The sequence below is a fragment of the Mesoplodon bidens genome, assembly GCF_964165515.1.
Source record: "Mesoplodon bidens genome assembly, chromosome: 5".
NCBI classification, from domain to species: Eukaryota; Metazoa; Chordata; class Mammalia; order Artiodactyla; family Ziphiidae; genus Mesoplodon; species Mesoplodon bidens.
Genome location: NC_138161.1, coordinates 115,816,367 through 115,835,550, shown reverse-complemented (window position 1 = coordinate 115,835,550; position 19,184 = coordinate 115,816,367). Strand labels below are relative to the sequence as shown.

Here is a 19,184-nt window from a genome sequence, read left to right as displayed (position 1 = left end):
TAGGATATATTTTCATTTATTATGTCTTTTTTTTTAAAGATTATTTATTTATTTGGCTGCGTTGGATCTTCATTGCTGCACAGGCTTTCTCTAGTTGTGACGAGTGGGGGCTACTCTGCGTTGTGGTGTGTGGGCTTCTCACTGCAGTGGCTTCTCTTGTTGCGGAGCACGGGCTCTAGGCATGTGGGCTCAGTAGTTGTGGTGCATGGGCTTTGTTGCTCTGCAGCATGTGGGATCTTCCCGGACCAGGGCTTGAATCCGTGTCCCCTGGGTTGGCAGGCGGATTCTTAACCACTGCGCCACCAGGGAAGTCCCCGATTATGTCATTTTTAATTTCTTTTATCTCTGTTTTGTGATTTTCAGTTTACAAGTCTTTTACCTCCTTAGTTTATTTCTAAGTATTTTATTGTTTATGAAGTTTCCTTTTCAGATGGTAAATTCTTCATGTACAGAAATGCCACTGACTTTTGTTCAGTTTGTATCCTGCACTTTTTTTTTTTTTTTTTTCTTTTTGCGGTATGCGGGCCTCTCACTCTTGTGGCCTCTCCCGCTGCGGAGCACAGGCTCCGGACGCGCAGGCCCAGCGGCCATGGCTCACGGGCCCAGCCGCTCCGCGGCATATGGGATCCTCCCAGACCGGGGCACGAACCCGTATCCCCTGCATCGGCAGGCGGACTCTCAACCACTGCGCCACCAGGGAGGCCCTGTATCCTGCACTTTTACTGAATTCATTAATTCTAACAGTTTTTTTTTGTGGAGTCTTAAGGGTTTTAAGATCAAGCAACATAAGATCTGCAAACAGGAATAGTTTTACTTCTTCCTTTCTGATTTGGATGCTATTTATTTCTTTTTCTTGCCTAACTGATCTGGCTAGGAATTCCAGTACTGTGTTAAATAGAAGTAGTAAGAGTGAGCATTCTTGCCATATTCCTGATCTTAGAGGAAAAGCATTGAATCTTTTCACCATTGAGTTTATGGGCTTTTCATATATGGCCTGTATTATGTTAAGGTAATTTCCTTCTATTCCTAGTTGGTTGCAAGTTTTTATCATGAAAGGGTGTTGAATTTTGTCAAATGTTTTTTCTGTATCTATCAACATGATTATGATTTTTAAAAAATCCTTCATTGAGTTAATGTTGTGCATCACATTAATTGAATTTTGTGTGATGAACCATGATGACATGCCAGAGTTAAGTCCCACTTGGTTATGGTGCATGATTCTATTAATGTGCTGTTGAATTTGGTTTGCTTCTATTTTGTTGAGGACTTTTGCATCTGTGTTCATCAGGAATATTGACATGTAATTTTCTTGTAGTGTCTTTATCTGGCTTTGGTATCAGAGTAATTCTTGCTCATAAAGTGAGTTTGGAAATTATTCTTCCTGTGATTTTTTTGGGAGGAGTTTGAGAAGGACTGGCATTAATTCTTTAAATGTTTGGTAGAATTCACCAGTAGAGCCCTCTGGTCCTGGGTTTTTTTATTGGGAGGTTTTGATTACTGATTCAGTCTCTTCACTAGTTATAGGTCTGCTCAGATTTCCTATTCATGATTCAGTCTTGGTTGGTAGTGTGTTTCTAAGTATTCATCCATTTATTCTGAGTTGCCCAATTTGTTGGCATATAATTGTTTATAGTAGTCTTATATTCTTTTTTTCTCCTGTGACATCAGTTGTAATATTTCCTCTTCCATTTCTGATTTTACTTATTTGAGTTCTCTTTTTTTCTTAGTCTTGCTGAAGATATGTCAGTTTTATCTTTTCAAAAAACCGAGTCTTAGTTTTGTTGATTTTATTTCTATTGTTTTTATGTTCTCTATTTTATTTCTGCTCTAATCCTACATTACTTCCTTCCTTTTGCTACCTTTGGCTTTTCTCTGTTCTTTTTCTAGTTCTTTAGATGCAAATTTGGGTTGTTTTGAGATCTTTCCTTTTTAATGTAGGTTCATTGCTAGAAACTTCTCTCTTCATGCTTTTGCTACATCTCATGAGTTCTGGTATGTTTTGTTTTCATTTTTGTCTCAAGATACTTTCTGATTTCCCTTTTGATACCTTCTTTGACCCACTGGTTGTTCAGGAATGTGTTTAACTTCCACATTTTCATGACTTCCCTGGTGGTGCAGTGGTTAAGAATCCACCTGCTAGTGCAGGGGACAGGGGTTCAATCCCTGGTCCGGGAACATCCCACATGCTGCAGAGCAACTAAACCCGTGTGCTGCAACTACTGAGCCTTTGCTCTAGAGCCTGCGCACCACAACTACTGAAGCCCGCGCACCTAGAGCCTGTGCTCCGCAACGAGAGAAGCCACTACAATGAGAAGCCCACACACTGCAGTGAAGAGTAGGCCCCGCTCGCCACAACTAGAGAAAGCCCATACTCAGCAATGAAGACCCAATGCAGCCATAAATAAACAAACAAATGCAAACAAATAAAGTAAAAAAAATTCCCCCCACACACACATTTTCCAGCATTCCCTTCTGCTGTGGATTATTAGTTTCTTCTTAAATATGTTAAAATTTACTTTGTGGACTAAAATGTCATCTGTCCTGGAGAATGTTCTGTGTTTGTTTGAGAAGAAAGTATATAATGCTGCTGTTGGGTGGAATGTTCTGTATATGTCTGTTAGGTCGGTGGTCACCAACCATTTTGGCACCAGAGACTGGATTCGCGGAAGACAGTTTTTCCATGGACCCGGGGCAGGTGGGATGGTTCACTTGGTAATGCGAGCCACGGGGAGTGGCAGATGAGCTTCATTTGCTTGCCCACCACTCACCTCCTGCTGTGCTGCCTGGTTCCTAACAGGCCATAGACCAATACCGGGCCGCGGACCGATACCAGGCTGCAGCTCAGGGGTTGGGGACCCCTGGGTTAGGTTTATAACAGTCTATTTTAAGCCGATGACTTTAATCTCGTGCAAAAACTATACACTTCTTTGCACCTACACTTTGTTATTGATGTCACAATTTATACATTGTGAATCATTAACATTTTATAGTTAGTTGTTTTTAATAATTTTGTTTTCTATACTAGAATTAAAACTTACTTATGTACTGCCATTACAGTATGACAGTATTCTGTATTTGTTTATATATTTACTTTTACCAGCACATTTTATACTTTCATCTGTGTTCATGTTGCTTTTTAGCATCCATTCATTCCAACTTGAAGAAAAGCCTGTAGCATTTCTTGTGAAGCAGGTCTAGTGTTGATGAATTCCTTCAGCTTTTGTTTATCTGGGAAAGTCCTTATCTCTCCTTCATTTTTGAAGGACAGTTTTGCCACCTGTATTATTCTTGGTTGGCAGTTTTTGTCTTTCACCACTTTGAATATACCATCCCACTCCCTTCGGGCCTGCAAAGTTTCTGCTGAGCTATCCCATGCAGTCTTACGGGGATTCCCTTGTATATGACAAGTCACTTTTCTCTTGCTGCTCTAACTGTTGACAGTTTGATTTTAATGTGTCTTGGTGTGGATTTCTTTGAGCTCATTTTTTGGGGACCCTGTTGGGCTTCCTGGATCTGGATGTCTTATTTCCTAACCTAGATTTGGGGAGTTTTTGGCTATTATTTCTTTGAGTAAGTTTTCTGGCCCTTTTCTCTGTCTTTTCCTGGGACTCCCATAGTGTGTATATTGGTCTGTTTTATGGTGTCCCATCAGTTCCGTAAGCTTTCTTCATGCTTTTCATTCTTTTTTCTTTTTGTTCCACTGGATAATTTCAAATAATCTGTTTTTGAGTTCACTGATTCTTTCTTCTGTGTGACCTACTCTGATGTTGAATCCCTCTTGAATTTTTCAGTTCACTTATTGTATTCTTCACTTTCAAGATTTCCATTGGGTTCTTTTAAAATTTTTCTATTTGTTGAAATTTTTACTTTGTCCACATATTGTTCTCTTGATCTCAGTGAGCATTTTTATTACCATTATTTTGGATTCCTTGTGAGGTAATTCATATACCTCCCTTTCATTTGGGTCACTTACTGGAGCTTTATCTTGTTCTTTTGTTTGGATCATGTTTCCCAATTTCTTCATTTTCTTTGACTCCTTGTGTTGGTATCTATAGTTATAGAAAAAACAGACACCTCACCCAGTCTTCATGGACTGGTTTCATACAGGGGAAGATCCCAACCACTCAGCCTGGCCAGAGATTCTGGGGCTGTCTCAAACCTTTATACTAGTCCAAAACTGCCATCTTTATTCTTAGCAACCCCCAGGCAACTACAGTGTGCAGGATCTTGTCAGCACTCTGAGACAGTTGAGACAGAAGCCAGTCCCTCTGATGGCACCTGGAAAAGTTGGAACATTGGGCACACAGTCCAATTATTTCCCTCTCCAGGGAGAAGCTGGGATCTGTGGGTTTTCCCTCACTTATTCTGTGCTGAGCTGGTGTGGAGGGTGGTAGGAGGTAATGGTGAGTCCTTGCATGCTAATCCAAACTACTGTCTTTGTTCTCAGTGGCCCCCAAGCAGCTGGAGTATGTCAGGTCCTATCAGTGCTCTAAGAGACAGAAGCCATGTCCTTTGTCAGCCCCCAGAAAAGTTGGAACATTAGCCACATGGTCCAGCTCTTACCCTCCCAAAGGGAAAACTGGGACCTGGGTTTTTTGCATCTGCTTACACTGCGCTGAGCTCGGGGGAGGGGCTCTGGTGAATGCTTCCAAACTGCCTTGTTTGTTCTTAGCTGCCACCAGGTATCTAGAGTATGTCAGAACCCATCAGCACTCTGAGACAGCCAAGACAAGATGCCATTTCCTCCCGCAGCAACCCCAAGGTTGGATGTTAAACGTACAGTTTAGTCCTTTACTCCCCTCCCCAGGGAGAAGTTTGTTGCTGGGGGTTTATTGCCGATTGTATGGCACTGCACCAGGGGTAGGAATTATAGCGAAAGGGTGTCTCAGATTTTACTACCGGCTTCAGTGTGGTTGGTTTTGCACAGTTCTGGGGTGTGGAAGCCCCTCCGCTGGTTTCTGGATTTCACAAAGGGAACAAGTCCATGTATTTTTGGTGAATTAGCTTGTCCATGGCTTCTTGTTCACCAGCTTGCTGATCACTTTCCCTATGTCTTTCTTTTTTGAAAATCAAGTTCTTTAACCTTCACCATGTTTATCTTGATCTTTACCTTTTTCCCTTAACCGTTTTTGGGTTAAATATTGCCTAATTTATTTATTTTTCTCTCAAACTTATTGAAAAAAATATAATCAGTGGTTGCTACCACCACTTTTGGTACTTCCCTTTCATGGATCAGCCTACTGTTATCAGAAAAGGGACACAAACTCATAAAATGTTAGAACTGAAAACAACTATAAAAAATATTTGATCAGTTCCATTTCCTTTGATAGTAAAATAAAGGTACCTAAATAAAGAAAGTAATATGCTGACAGCCAGTTTTTGTTAACTTAAACTTATGAACTCTGTGTGGAACCCTAATGTATGTGAAAAGGCCTCTGCATAATGAAGAAAATGGCACCTCTAAAGTTCATGTACTTTGTTCACAAGAAAATATGTTACTGCCTTCAAGCCAGGGTTAATACTGTGATAAAATTAGGGAGGTGTTTATATGTTTTGAGAGAAGAGACAAAGAAAAAAAGAAAGAACTATTGAGCCATTCAAGTTAAGACAGAAATATTTAGGAAACATCAACTAAGGCCATTATCTCCTAATGTGGTTATTTTACTGTAGAACAGTCTAACAACGTATATTCATATTAGTGACTCTGAACCACCATAAAAATCTAAACTATGTTCTTTTCCTTTAGACAGTAATGTAGATAGCATATTTAAGTCAGTCCTTATAAATTTAAGCCAGTGTTGTACAACATGATAGTCACTAGCTGAATGTGGCTGGCTACTGTAACTGAGGAACTTAATTCTTAATTTTGTCTAATTGTCTTAGCTATTGGAAAACTTTTTAAGTACGTTTGGAACAACTTGAGCACATGTATTGTAAATTTTATGAAACCTTAATAGAAATCAGTTATTTCCAATGAAAATTTAATGTTTGCATTGAGATATGCTGTAACTATAAAATACACAACAAAATTTGAAGACTTAATTTTAAAAGTAAAATATCAGATAACTACGTTGATTACAAGCTGATGCAATATTTTGGATATATTTGATAACACAAAGTATTATTATAATTAATTTTACCAGTTTCACCATTTTAAAATGTGTTTACTAGAAAATTTAAGTTACCTATGTGGCTCACTTTATATTTCTTTTTCTATTAGATGGCACTTATTTACACTTTGGGTAGCTAAACTTATTCTTGCATTATAAATAGTTTTACTGTTAAATAGTTTTAGCGTTTCAACATTTTTCTCACAAATGTGATCGAGAATAAATTTTGATGTTAAATGTTCTAGCTAGTAGGCCATTTGTTTCTTTGAGAAAGCACCCTTCCAGTAAATTAAAGGTGGAAAAAATAGCAACAATGAAGTTTATAGATAGCTTTATAAAGGACATCATTTTTTTTATGGAGTGGACAATTAGACAGTATCTTTACATACCAATTACAATTAATAAATTCATATGCTGCACTCTTACCAGTGACTGATTAGTGGCAGGTATAGTCTATATCTCTTATTTAGGTCTTCTATATATATTGCCTTTTATTGTCTTTTGTATTCTTACCTTGTACTTGTTAGTTTTTTTTGTGTATGATGTAGTACCTCATTTAAGCCACAGAAGGCCTTTTTTCCCCCCAACTTTATTTAGGTATAATTGACAAGTAAAGATTGTGTATATTTAAGGTGTACAGCATGATAATTTGATATACATATATCTTATGAAATGGTTACTACAATCAAACTAAACACGTTAATTAGCAAATCCATCACTTCACATAGTCATCATGTTTTTCTTTTGTGATAGGAACACAAGATCTACTCTGGCAAATTCAAAATATACATACAGTGTTGTTAACTATAGTCTCCATGCTGTATGTTAGATCCCCAGAATTTATTCATCTTAAAACTGAAAGTTTGTACCCTTTGACTAACATCTCCCCTTTTCCCCCACCCTCAAGCCCCTGGCAACCTCCATTCTACCCTCTGCTTCTATGAATTCAACTTTTAAAGATTTCACATATAAATGGAATCATAAAATATTTTTCTGTGTCTGCCTTATTTCACTTACAGTAATATCCTTCAGATTCATCCATGTTGTTGGAAATGGCACAGTTTCCTTCATTTTTGTAACTGAATAATATTCCATTGTATGTATGTGTGTGTATGTGTATATATATATACACACACACACACATATATATATATATACATACATATATATATATACACACCACATTTTGTTTATCCATTCATCTGTCAGTAGACACTTAGGTTGTTTCCATATCTTGGCTTTGTGAATAATGATGCAATGAACACAGGAATACAGACATCTCTTTGAGATACTGGCTTAATTTCCTTTGGATACATACCTAGAAGTGAGATTGCGGGATCTTGTGGTAGTTTTATATTTAATTTTTTGAGGAACCTCCATACTGGTTTTCATAGTAGCTGTACCAATCTCCATTCCCACCAACAGCGTACAAGGGTTTCCTTTTCTCCATGTACTCACCAACACTTGTTGTCCCATCTTTTTGATGCTAGCTGTCCTAAATGGTATGAAGTGAAATCTCATTTTGATTTTCCTTTGCATTACCGTAAAGATTAGTGATGTTGAGTACCTTTTGTTGTTGTCATGTACCTATTGGTCATTCATATGTCTTCTTTAGAAAAATACCTACTTAGGTTTTTGCCCATTTAAGAAATCAGGTTATTTGGTTTTTGGGTTTTTTTGTGGGTGTTTTTGTTTGTTTATGTTTTTGCTGTTGAGTTGTATGAGTCCTTATATATCTTGGATATTAACCCCTTATCAGATATATGGATTGCAGATATTTTCTCCCATTCCGTAGGTTGTCTTTTCAGTTTGCTGATGGTTTGCTTTGCTGTACAGAAGCTTCTTAGTTTGATGTAGTTCTACTTGTTTTTCTTTGCTTTTGTTGCCTGTGTTTTTGGTGTCATATCCAAAAAATCACTAGGTTGCATAAGGTCTTTGAAGGTGAAGGTGGTATATGACATTTTGTGATCTCTTGGTGTGGTGTGCATAGTGGAGTGGAAATAGTAATATTAAGTATTTGTTGAATCAGTTGCTATTGTAATTTTGGTGCACGCTTTAAGAATAAGGTATTCTTTTTTTTTTTTTTTTTTTTGCGGTACGCGGGCCTCTCACTGCTGTGGCCTCTCCCGTTGCGGAGCACAGGCTCTGGACGCACAGGCTCAGCGGCTCACAGGTCCAGCCGCTGCGCGGCACGTGGGATCTTCCCAGACCTGGGCACGAACCCGTGTCCTCTGCCTCGACAGGCGGACTCTCAACCACTGCGCCACCAGGGAAGCCCAAGAATAAGGTATTCTTGCAAAAGGTTTTAGCTTATTTCAATGTACTGGAGAAGGATTGAACCAAATCTTATTATTCTTTAGGAACTTTTTTATACTCACCTAGAATTAGGCAGCTTTGGGATTGTTAACACTTCATTTTCAAATCATGAGGGTATATGCTAAGATACAGACTTTGGATTAAGGTTTGAAACCAACTTTGAGCTTGAAGGGACCTTAGATAAGATACAACAAATCATATTCCCCATTTTATAAATTTGGAAACTGAAGGAGGCTCAAATTGCTTGAACTCTAGTAAGCACTAGTTTCCTAACTCAGAAACCTGGTAGTTGTTGTGATTACCACCTTCTCCCTCACTCCTGCATCCAGTTTGTTAGCATGTCCTATAAATCCTATTTCTAAAATAGATCTGTCTCTGCATTTACATGCCCAGCATCCTAGCTCAGATTACTCATTCTTTTGGTTTACTGCAGTGGTCCCCTAACTAGTCCTTTGGCTTCCATTCTTCTACTTCATTCCATTCACTACACTGAAGCCACATAATCTTTTTAAAGCAATTCATGATGACTACCTTGTTTTAAAAGTTTTAATGACTTTTCCATCACTTAATCAAAAATACAAACTTTAGGGCTTCCCTGGTGGCGCAGTGGTTGAGAGTCCGCCTGCCGATGCAGGGGACACGGGTTCGTGCCCCGGTTCGGGAGGATCCCACATGCCGCGGAGCGGCTGGGCCCGTGAGCCATGGCCGCTGAGCCTGCGTGTCCGGAGCCTGTGCTCCGCAACGGGAGAGGCCACAACAGTGAGAGGCCCGCGTACCAGTAAAAAAAACTTTATAACTTGGTTGACAAAGCCCTGTGTCATCTGAGTTTGCTGTTCCTCTAGCTGCATCTGCCATTGTCCCTCATGATTGCTTGCTCCAGCCACGTGGACCTTCCTTTAGTTCTTTACCCTCCCAAATTTCTTTTCCTTCTACAGTTTCTCACAGTTTGCAGTTATGTAATATTTATTTGTGTGTGAGCTTCATTAGAACAAGGATTGACTGTTCATAATTTTGTCTCCTCGACCTAGCAGAAAGCCTGGCACATAGTAGATGATGAATAAATACAGATGAATGGCTGAGTCATTGACTGACTGGGTGTTACCGAGCCTCCGTTTCCCGTGTATAAATTGTAGAGTAGTACCCACCAGTAGTGATTGAGGATTCAGCGAGAATATGTGTGATAAATATTTGTTTCCTTTTCCCTCTGTTGATTTTCCTTTGCTTACCCAGGGTAATAGTGGATTGTTCTTCAAGCTGTTTCCTGGTCAGTTATTGTTTCTATTAAATTTATTGTGGCTAGCATTTATAATTCATTTCATTTATTGAAAATGTAAGTGGCTATATTGTACTAGAGTATGAATAGTAGGAGAACAGGGCTGGAAGGGTATATGCCCACTGATTGATGATTAAAGGAAGAGCAACATTCTCACTTAGAGTTAGGTTCAGCTCCATGTGAAAAGAGACTGAAAATCACAGTAACTTAAATGAGGCAGAACTTATTTATTTCTCTCTAACATAAAAGTCAGGAAGTAGGCAGTCCAGGACTTTCATGGCAGTTCTGTTCCACAAAGTCCTCAGGGACCCAGATCCCCTCTAGCCTAGACTCTGGTCCTTATTTGGTTTAAGATGGTGGCCAGTCATCCATGTTCCAGGAAGCAGAATGGATATGCCATTTGTCCTTTTAGGAAGTTTTCTGGAAGCCACATAACACCTCTACTTAAAATGCTGGTTAGAACTTTGTCCTGTGGCTCCTCGCTGCGAGGGAGGCTGGGAAATATTGTCTTTGTCCTGTGGGACTCTGTACTTACCTAAAAACTTGAATGTTCTAGTTGAATGGAAAATGGCAAGAATGGATGCAGAATATAGGTCTTTGCAAAGAACACATCACATTAATAATATGTTAATGTGTTAACACTATGTAGTATATAGTAATATAATAATGAAAGGGTTAACAATTTATCATTATGCTGGTAGGGTGAAACCAATTGAGATCTTAAGGTAACATTGATGGTCATTTTGGAAGTATGATCGGTAAACATTAAAAAAATGATCTAGTTGATAAATATATTACACATAGAGAATTAAATCTGATCTCTTATAAGGATTTTAATTCATCATTTTAAAAACATATAGTGACATTTTTGCAGTGGCTGTACTAATCACAAGGAAATCTGACCAGTAGCCTAGAGTGCAGCTGTTTCTTGATCCCCCCCCTTTCCTTGCACCCCCTTTTGCTTTAAAATCTGTTCATAAGACTTTTTCTAAAGTATATGGACTGATGAGGCATGTAACTCAGGATTGTTCAGGATCCTTGAACTATGAGATATGTTTGTGAAACATGATTTGAACTCACTTATCCCACAAGCTTTTTATTTTTTAATACTCAGAGACTAGTTTGGCACAGAGTAACCACTTAGCATACCCTAAATAAGATATTTTATTCTATAGTAATCAATCTGGAGTTCACAGATTTGTAAGAGATAAGACGAGCTTTGGGTTGACTCTCTATGCAGAAAGGAAAAATCATGTGTGTCAAAAAAAGAAATTCTGTTGTAACAAAATTGGGAACCTAAAAGTAATCTTTCAGGATGTTTTTTATCAGTAAAATGAAGGTTTTAAACCAGCTTTTCCATTAAAAGACTTTGTGTGAAGAGTAGGAGTAAGCTTTTGATAGGGTACATTTTAGCATAAAGAATGGAAGGATTATCAAGTTGTCAGGGTTGAAATTGTTGGCCTATTAAAAAATTAATCTAATTTGGCCTAAAAAGTAAATGCCTCAAGAAAAAACCACATCCCCTTGCCATTGTTCAGCTGAAAAAAGAAGTAACAACAACAAAAAGTTGTGTGAATTTAAATTTGCAAAATTATTGTCAATAATTTTTCATCACGAGTACTTTCTCCACTTTCTCCATTACTAATTTCTTAAAATACTTTTTTTTTTTTTTTGCGGTACGCGGGCCTCTCACTGTGGTGGCCTCTCCCGTTGCGGAGCACAGGCTCCCGATGCGCAGGCTCAGCGGCCATGGCTCACGGGCCCAGCCGCTCCGCGGCATGTGGGATCTTCCTGGACCGGGGCACGAACCCGCGTCCCCTGCATTGGCAGGCGGACTCTCAACCACTGCGCACCAGGGAAGCCTCTTAAATACTTATTTACCTGTGTCCTTTTCCTTTAAGATGTGAGTTCCTTGAAACTAGGGGGCCTGTCTTATTCAGGAGGAGATATAAAACAGTGTTATATGGTGCTGTTAACTTATATATATGATATTTCAGTATTTTTAATAATTTAATATATTATGGGCCAGTCCTTTTTACCCTTCTCTTTCCCTAGACTGTAAAATACAATGAATGTGGAGGAATGCAAAACTCTATAGTCTTACTTCTTGCCTAAGTTTACTGCACCCTCCCCCAGTAACACTTCATAAACACTGGAGTGTAAAGACAAGCCTCTAAAGTCTCTCTAGAGGCCTGAAAAGGGTGGGGGGACTTAGTAACTGAATGGGATCTCCAGACACCAGTCTGAATCACCTCACCAGTAGGGGGAGGTTGTCAGTAGCCCTTTTTTATAGTCTGTGATTTCACAAAGGATATCTTTCAACTCTCCTAAATGTTTGTAATAATAATAATTTGTAATAATATTATTAAACTTCACTATTAATAACACTATAAAGTTGATTCTGTTCAGTTCTTTAATAGATGTTGAAATGATTCACGGGAAGGTTAAATAACTTGCTCAAGGTCACACAGTTAGATTTGTTAGGGAAGCCCGATTAGATTAGTTTGGCCACAAAGTCTATCTTCTCCAACACTGTGCTGTTACAGTATGTCTCCTAGGTAAAAATCTCTGGAGATTATTATTCTTGGAAGTCTAAGAAATTTAGACTCAGGGAATTTAAGTAGTTTGCCCAAGGACACAGCTAATAAATAATGGAATCAGAATTTGAACTCCAGGTAGGCTGACTCCTGAGCCTGTAGTGTTAGCTGTCATTCAGCATCATTGTTTTATATGCTGTCAACTTATGTTGAATACATTTAAGTTGCTCTCCCACTAGAGGCACGAAACTCATTCTGTTGCACTTTAAAGCCTCCCATGTTTACAGGTTAAAGCATATGAATCCTCCCCCCATTGTCTTTTGTAATTTTGCTACTCTATTCCAGAGTTCTTGTGACATAATATAATTTATTTCAATGAAATTATTTACAGATGGAAAAAATTGGAAGGAAAAAATATGTGTATAACACAGCCCCTGCCTTCAAAGAACTTGCTTTCTGGTTGGGAAAAACCTAAGTATGGAAGTTGACCTAGAACAGGAAAACAGGATGTACCTGCCTAAGTCTAAGTAGGTGAACTTATCTGGATACTTTAGAACAAGTTAAAATTGTCCATATAAAAAGAGATTTTGTTTGGGGGGAGGGCGGGGCAGAACCCTGACAGAGACAGTAGAATATAGGATATTGTTACTATAGTGGTTTCGTTTTCAGATACTTCGGACATCAAGGTGATAGTTTTTATTTAGCCCTGTGGTGACAGTTAACGTCATTTTTGCATGTCTTTAACTTGGCTTAAAACCATTTATATATTTTAAAATAACCGAATTTTTAGCATAGTATCTTGGTACAGTTATGTTAGGCTTACAGGTTTTTTCATAAACTGATACTTAATGGCTTTTGTTGTTAAATTCTGGCACTCTTATTTATCTATATCATGATGGTCTTTTTTGTTGTTGTTGTTAAGTCAACTGGCTTAAACGTGTGAGGTAACACTAGCCCTGAAGTACCTATTTAAAAATAACTTGTTTGGGAATATTATCGCAGTAAATAGTATGTTCCTTTGTTACCTAAACTTTTTGCAATCATTATACATTGTTTGTCTTTTAAAATCACTTTTATAGTCTATTTTGCAATTATAGGTTGCAAAGCTCTCAGGGGAGTGTGTGCGTACAATCAGTGGAAGCAGAGTAGATTAGAAAGAGCGTGTGTTTGTAATTAGGTACAACTTTATTAATTTGCCTAACTTTGGATATAATATTTAATTTCTAAGTCTTTTTTTCTTCTATACTATGGCAGTGTAGCAAGGTCACTGTGACTATTAAATGAGAATGTATAGCACCTAGCACATCACAAATGTTCAAGAATATTATGTTTATTAATAAGAATGCTGGTTGATAGAAGAAGGAACAAAGGTTGAGGAGGTCATGGTATTTTCTTTGTAGTTTTCCTATGGGGAAATATCCCCATCCTTGAGTAAGCAGAGAAGCAGGGAGGAAACAGAGAAAGCCAACAATAAATTGTTTTTTTGTTTTTTTGTTTGTTTGTTTTGCGGTATGTGGGCCTCTCACTGTTGTGGCCTCTCCTGCTGCGGAGCGCAGGCTCAGCGGCCATGGCTCACGGGCCCAGCCGCTCCGTGGCACGGGCCCTCCCGGACCGGGGCACGAACCCGTGTCCCCTGCATTGGCAGGTGGACTCTCAACCACTGCGCCACCAGGGAAGCCCAAATTGGTTGTTTTGACAGTTATTTGTAGCTTGGGATAATTAATTTTATAGGAAGGGAGAAGATTCTTTGCTTTGGTTACCCTGTGCCTTTTCACTACCAAGGACCTGAAACAGTAGTTATACATAGCTATTTAACAGATTTAAGGCTTTATTCCACATACAGATGGGAAGATAGAATTATTTCTTTTGTGAAATTCAAGTGATCTATAGAATTTTACAATTATAATTTCTAAAATATGAAAATTTTATTTTTTCCCCTTTCAAAATATGACTTGGTTGATTCAACAACTTAGAAATTGTTAGTAAATCTTAAATTTGTTTAAACTTTGTGCATTCTTGAAAATAACATCTAGTAGATTAAAAATGGTCTTGGTAAAATAAGAAAAAGAAAACGTTGGGTTCATGGTATTTATATTCTCATAAAATGCTTCTTTATCTCTAGTTCTCTTTTATGGATTCACTGCAGACATTATCACTGCAGCTGTCTCTATAGGGTTAAACATTTGCTATTTTGTAACATATGAAGGCAGTTAAGCTGTTTGGAATTGTTTACTTGCTGAAACCAGTGTTAGTCAGCAGAGGCAGTACACCAGACTTCCTTGTGGCTTTTCGTGGAAAATGTTAAAAGCGCACTCATTTTTCAGTTACAGAGTTTTTTAGTTTGATCTGGATTAGTCACAGAACTGGCATGAACCTTCTCATTGTGAAGGCTGTCCAAACGCGCTATTTTTTTTCTCCTGCTAGAGGAAGTTGCATCCTGAGCAGTAGCTCAGCTCTTTGGTAAGTGTAACATGTGAGCATTACTAGGCATTTCATTCTGCGGTTCTGCAGTCTTTGCTCTTCAGACTGTTGCTCAGTTGAAATGCTACTGTGGCGCGGATCCTGAGGTTCTCTATTTTTTAAGGACCTACTCATTTGGAGGTGTCAGTGACATTTTGCAAGATCATCTGAGGAAAAGGAAAGCATCTGAAATCGACTGAAAAGGGTAACTGTAGCGGTTTTCACAGTGGAAGGAAACTATACTGGCACAGAGGCAGATGATTGAATAAAGTAGTTGGCTCAAAGAAGATGCACAGTCTGCTGTTTCTTCCTCTGAATGAAGACTCTTTAATGGAAGCTGTATTCATGTGGAGATCAAAGAAAACACTAGAATGATAAACTACTGGGGTTTTTTTTCCCTTCTCTTTTTTAAAAATGAAAAAGCCTGAAGCAGTAATTTGAGCTCAGATGCCTTCGAATTCCTTCGCAGCCTGCCTGTTCCATTCGGATTCTCCGCTAACACCATTTCTGCCTGGTGCCTGTGTCCTTTTGCTGGAGCAGCTACAGACCACTGCCTGATGGAGGAAGAATGAACGCTCTGCCTTGCCTATGCTGTCGATGGGAATAAAGCTAACTGTGTTTCTTATGTGGAAAGTCTGGATTAATCAAGCCATATTCTAGTACCAAGAGTCCTATTGTCTCTTGTGGTCTGACTCATCGCATGTAAATGTACTGCAGCTTTGCTATTAATGCAGTGTTGTTTGTTTTTTTTTTCTTTCTCAAACACAGAAAGAATTGTCAACCTCTGAGCAACATTTTGAGAATTTGTATTGAGCTCTAGATGTATTTTTTTTCTGGATAGTATCAGCATTAAACCAGTGAAGCTGAAGAAATGAAGACAAATTAGAAGTGGAAACAGAACAATGAGATTTTATTTTTTATTTTCAATTATAAGCAAGCCAGCTACTGGTAACTATATGACCTTGCAGGCAAGAGCGGGTACAGCTGCGATCTTCTCTGTCACAGCAGTTGTTTCTCATCTTATTCTGCAGCGTGTGTTGATGTCACCCAGACAGTGATCTTTTTATGCAAGTAAATTTCTGTGAAACAGAGGGATATGACTGTTTTGGTAGGGGAAAAATATTTTTAAATGAGCTTGTCCTGGACTCAGTTTTAGTTATTGACATGTTGATGTCAAATTTCTTTTGAGTTTTACAGTAACCCAACAGAAAATAACAGAATTGTTTTCTTAGTAAGTTACAAGTATGTAGTTATAATTTTAAACTTCACTTTTTCCGATAGTATTTATTAACTTTAAAAAACCAGCTGCGCTGTTCAGAGAATGATTCTAAGTGTTGTACAGAAGAGGAGGAAAAACTACTTGTGTTCTTCCAACTGTGACTTTTATCACATAGCTTAGAATTCAGTTTTTTAAAAGAGCGAATGAGTCGAGTGTGTATTGTTGTTTTGGAGGAGGTAGAAGATGAGTCTCCTGCATTCATTTCTAACTTGCCACAGGAAAATAAGTCCCTACATTCTCCACCTTCGGGAAGTGTATTGGTAAGATATGAGAGTTTATGTTTACTGTATTCTACTGAACTAGTAGGGTAAATTTTATTTTTTAAGAATAAATGTAATTTGTACTAGTTTCATTAAAAACCCAAATTAAAGCAGTATAGGTGTGTGAATATGATGCAATATTACTTGTATATGAATGCACACATTTCTGATTTTCACTTTTTCAGATGTTTAGATAACAGTTCAGACTTTATCTCTTAATCTCTTAAAAAGACTTTTAAAAATAATTTGAGGATAGTAGTTATAGCAACCACATTTCTGTTTTCACTTAGTGGTTTTAAAAACCGATGTAACAAGAATGAGGAACTGTATGTTTTAGGAAAGGTTGACTACTGCCAGCAACACCGAGGCACAGCCTTTTCTGCAATGAATTGTATGTATTTACATGCAAGGCTGTTATATGAAAAAGAGTCAGACTTCATCTTTAATATTATTTTTAATGCTGTTGTCAATTAATTGACTTCTTGTTTGAGTAGTATATGATACCTTATCAGGGAGGCTGTGTCGTTGATTAAGAACTTGTTATATATTTAGATGTTTGTGTGTCTGCCTCTTCATGTTATTCAGGTTTACAGTAATTTTTGGTCTTTAAATAGTAGTGATTTTCATCAACTGCCAGATTTTCTTTCTTTAGGTTTTTATCTTTATACATGTAATACTAACCCATGCAAATTGTTTTGGTGCCCCAAACAGAACTTTTCAAGAAGGCCTTCGTGGGCCTCCACATGGGCTAGGAACTACTTGTTTGACAAGTTGTATCCCACAAGTAGATGTTGAGATGTCACACTTGTATTTGGAAGAGACTTTCTTTTTACCGTATGTATATTCAAAAGGCCTCCACTCATATAAAATAAAATCTAATTATGCTTATTATGCTACCTAATTTTGGTCATACGGTATTGATTTTTTTTTTAATTAGGCCTTTTTTTTTCCCAAGGAGGAATCCTGTACTTTCATATGATTTGACTTCATGAAACTTGGTTCATGTCAAAAGCCAAGTGATTATTACGATAGGGAAGAAAGTTTTTAGATTTAAAAGTTATGTGGAAATAGCTTTAGAATCATCCATGTGGTGTGATTAATGTTTTTATTACTCTCTTGTATTTTAGCCATCACTGGTGCAAGCTATATTTAATGGAGATCCTGATGAAGTTCGAGCACTAATATTTAAGAAAGAAGATGTTAACTTTCAGGTAAAACAGTTTCACTGATACCAGCCTTGAAACCTACTTTCCTAGAGTTATGATTTTTGTTAAAAGGCATAACACAATTCTGTAACAGCTGTTTTAAACGAGGGTAGAAAGGTCTTGAAGCAAACAGGAAGGGACTGGACATATATTCAGGGTAATGACTAAAACACAGGAGAACTAGGAGCCAATGAGGGTTTTTTGTTCCCCCAACTTCGTACTTTGAAAATTTTCACAGAATAGTTGAAAAAAGACTTTGAATACCCATATAACCTCCACTTATATCTAGCATTGATAACATTTACCACATTTGCTTTCTCTCCCATATTTACACAGATTATATTTATACTACACATATATTTTTTTCTTTCTTTTGCTGAATCCTATTTGAAAGTAAGTTATAGACATTATGACACTTCACTGTTAAATACTTGTGTGCATTTCAGATGAGGGTTCTTTTTTTGTGAACTTGAAGAGACATGTCTATAAAATTTATAATATATCTAACTTGATTGTGAGATCAAATTTGCTTTCTGTGAATAACATTATACACAAAGACTCATCTGTTTGGGGTCTCGCAGTAAATAAAGACATATTGTTTGAAAATTCCTCAGACTTTTAAAGATACAGTGGATTTAACATTCAGGAGTGACATGACGGACAGTTTTAGAAAGAGTGGGCATATGGATAATTTCCTTCCATATATGTTTCTCCAGTGGCCAAACGTTTTTTAATTTACTAAATTGAGGCTGAAAATATATAATTAACTATAATAAGATCAAATTTATTAATGTATATATTTTTACTGGAAGTGAATGTTTTCAGTATCTTTTTCATACATAATTCAGTTCTCTGAATGATGGAGAGTGGGGAGAGGTCATGATTCCTAAGGTCCCTATAGCAACAGCAAAACAGATGACCTGGAATTGAGTGGCCGGTTCTAAGAAAGCTGTGCTCTGCCAGCTCAGCTCCAACCCTCATTTTTTCCCTTGTTCTTTTGGACAGTACTATTGTGACCACTTGATGTTAAGTAGATATAAAAGGTATTTATGTTATTTTTAAAGGTTGAATTAACTGAATAGATTTGAATCTTTAACTAAAATGGTTCATCATTACATTTTTTTCCTTAAACATTCCTAAGTGCATTGCATTTAAGTTTACATTTATTGGAAACATGCACCTAGTTCAGGATTTATTTTAAACGGAGCGCTGGTCACTTTACGTAATTGGGGTGTTCTAGAGAGTCTACTTTCCCTAAGACAAAATAACTATAGGGGTATAGACTAAGGAAAAGAAGAAAAAGGCTTTCTGTTCTGTTTAACTCTAGTATTTTTTGTTCGTTTGTTTTAAATAGAACTAACAAATCTCATCTTGGTGAGAAAGTTTGGACTATAATCCTACTTACCATGGTTAATTTCTCCATCATTACAAAGTCTCATTATAGCCAACTGCTTTTCTGCCATAATAATCAAATTATCTTAAGTTTTTAAAATTTTATGCTCAAAAAATCATTTTTGAGCATCAGTTTATTCTGCTGTGATGTCCTTGGGAGGTATTGTGTTATCCATAACTAGTGTGTGACCCCCTAACTTTTATGACTTTTAGCTTCTGCTTTTCTCCTTATAGATTCCTTTCCTTGCTTACTTTTAAAACATCGTTTCTTAACATCTCCTAGCTTGTTCTCTTGCTCTGAAACTTGGGGACCAAGCTTAGAACTAAAAGTCTGGTTAGTGCTTCAAATCAG

The 19,184-nt window shown here is 37.5% G+C and overlaps 1 protein-coding gene across 3 annotated transcripts in view; it reads left to right on the top strand.

Moving 5' to 3' along the window:
- The window catches only part of ANKRD28 (ankyrin repeat domain 28), a 170,122-nt gene that overhangs the window by 49,583 nt on the left and 101,355 nt on the right, over window positions 1–19,184 (top strand). Inside the window, exons 1-2 of one of the 3 annotated variants that reach the window (XM_081235946.1) lie at window positions 14,681–16,235; window positions 17,363–17,446. The exons of 1 other annotated variant lie outside the window; for it this stretch is intronic. In XM_081235946.1, coding sequence (XP_081092072.1) covers window positions 16,119–16,235; window positions 17,363–17,446 — 201 coding nt within the window. In that variant the 5' untranslated portion in view covers window positions 14,681–16,118. Of the gene's footprint in view, window positions 1–14,680; window positions 16,236–17,362; window positions 17,447–19,184 lie in introns of those variants that run through there. One more of the 3 variants, XM_081235947.1, reaches the window with a different exon arrangement.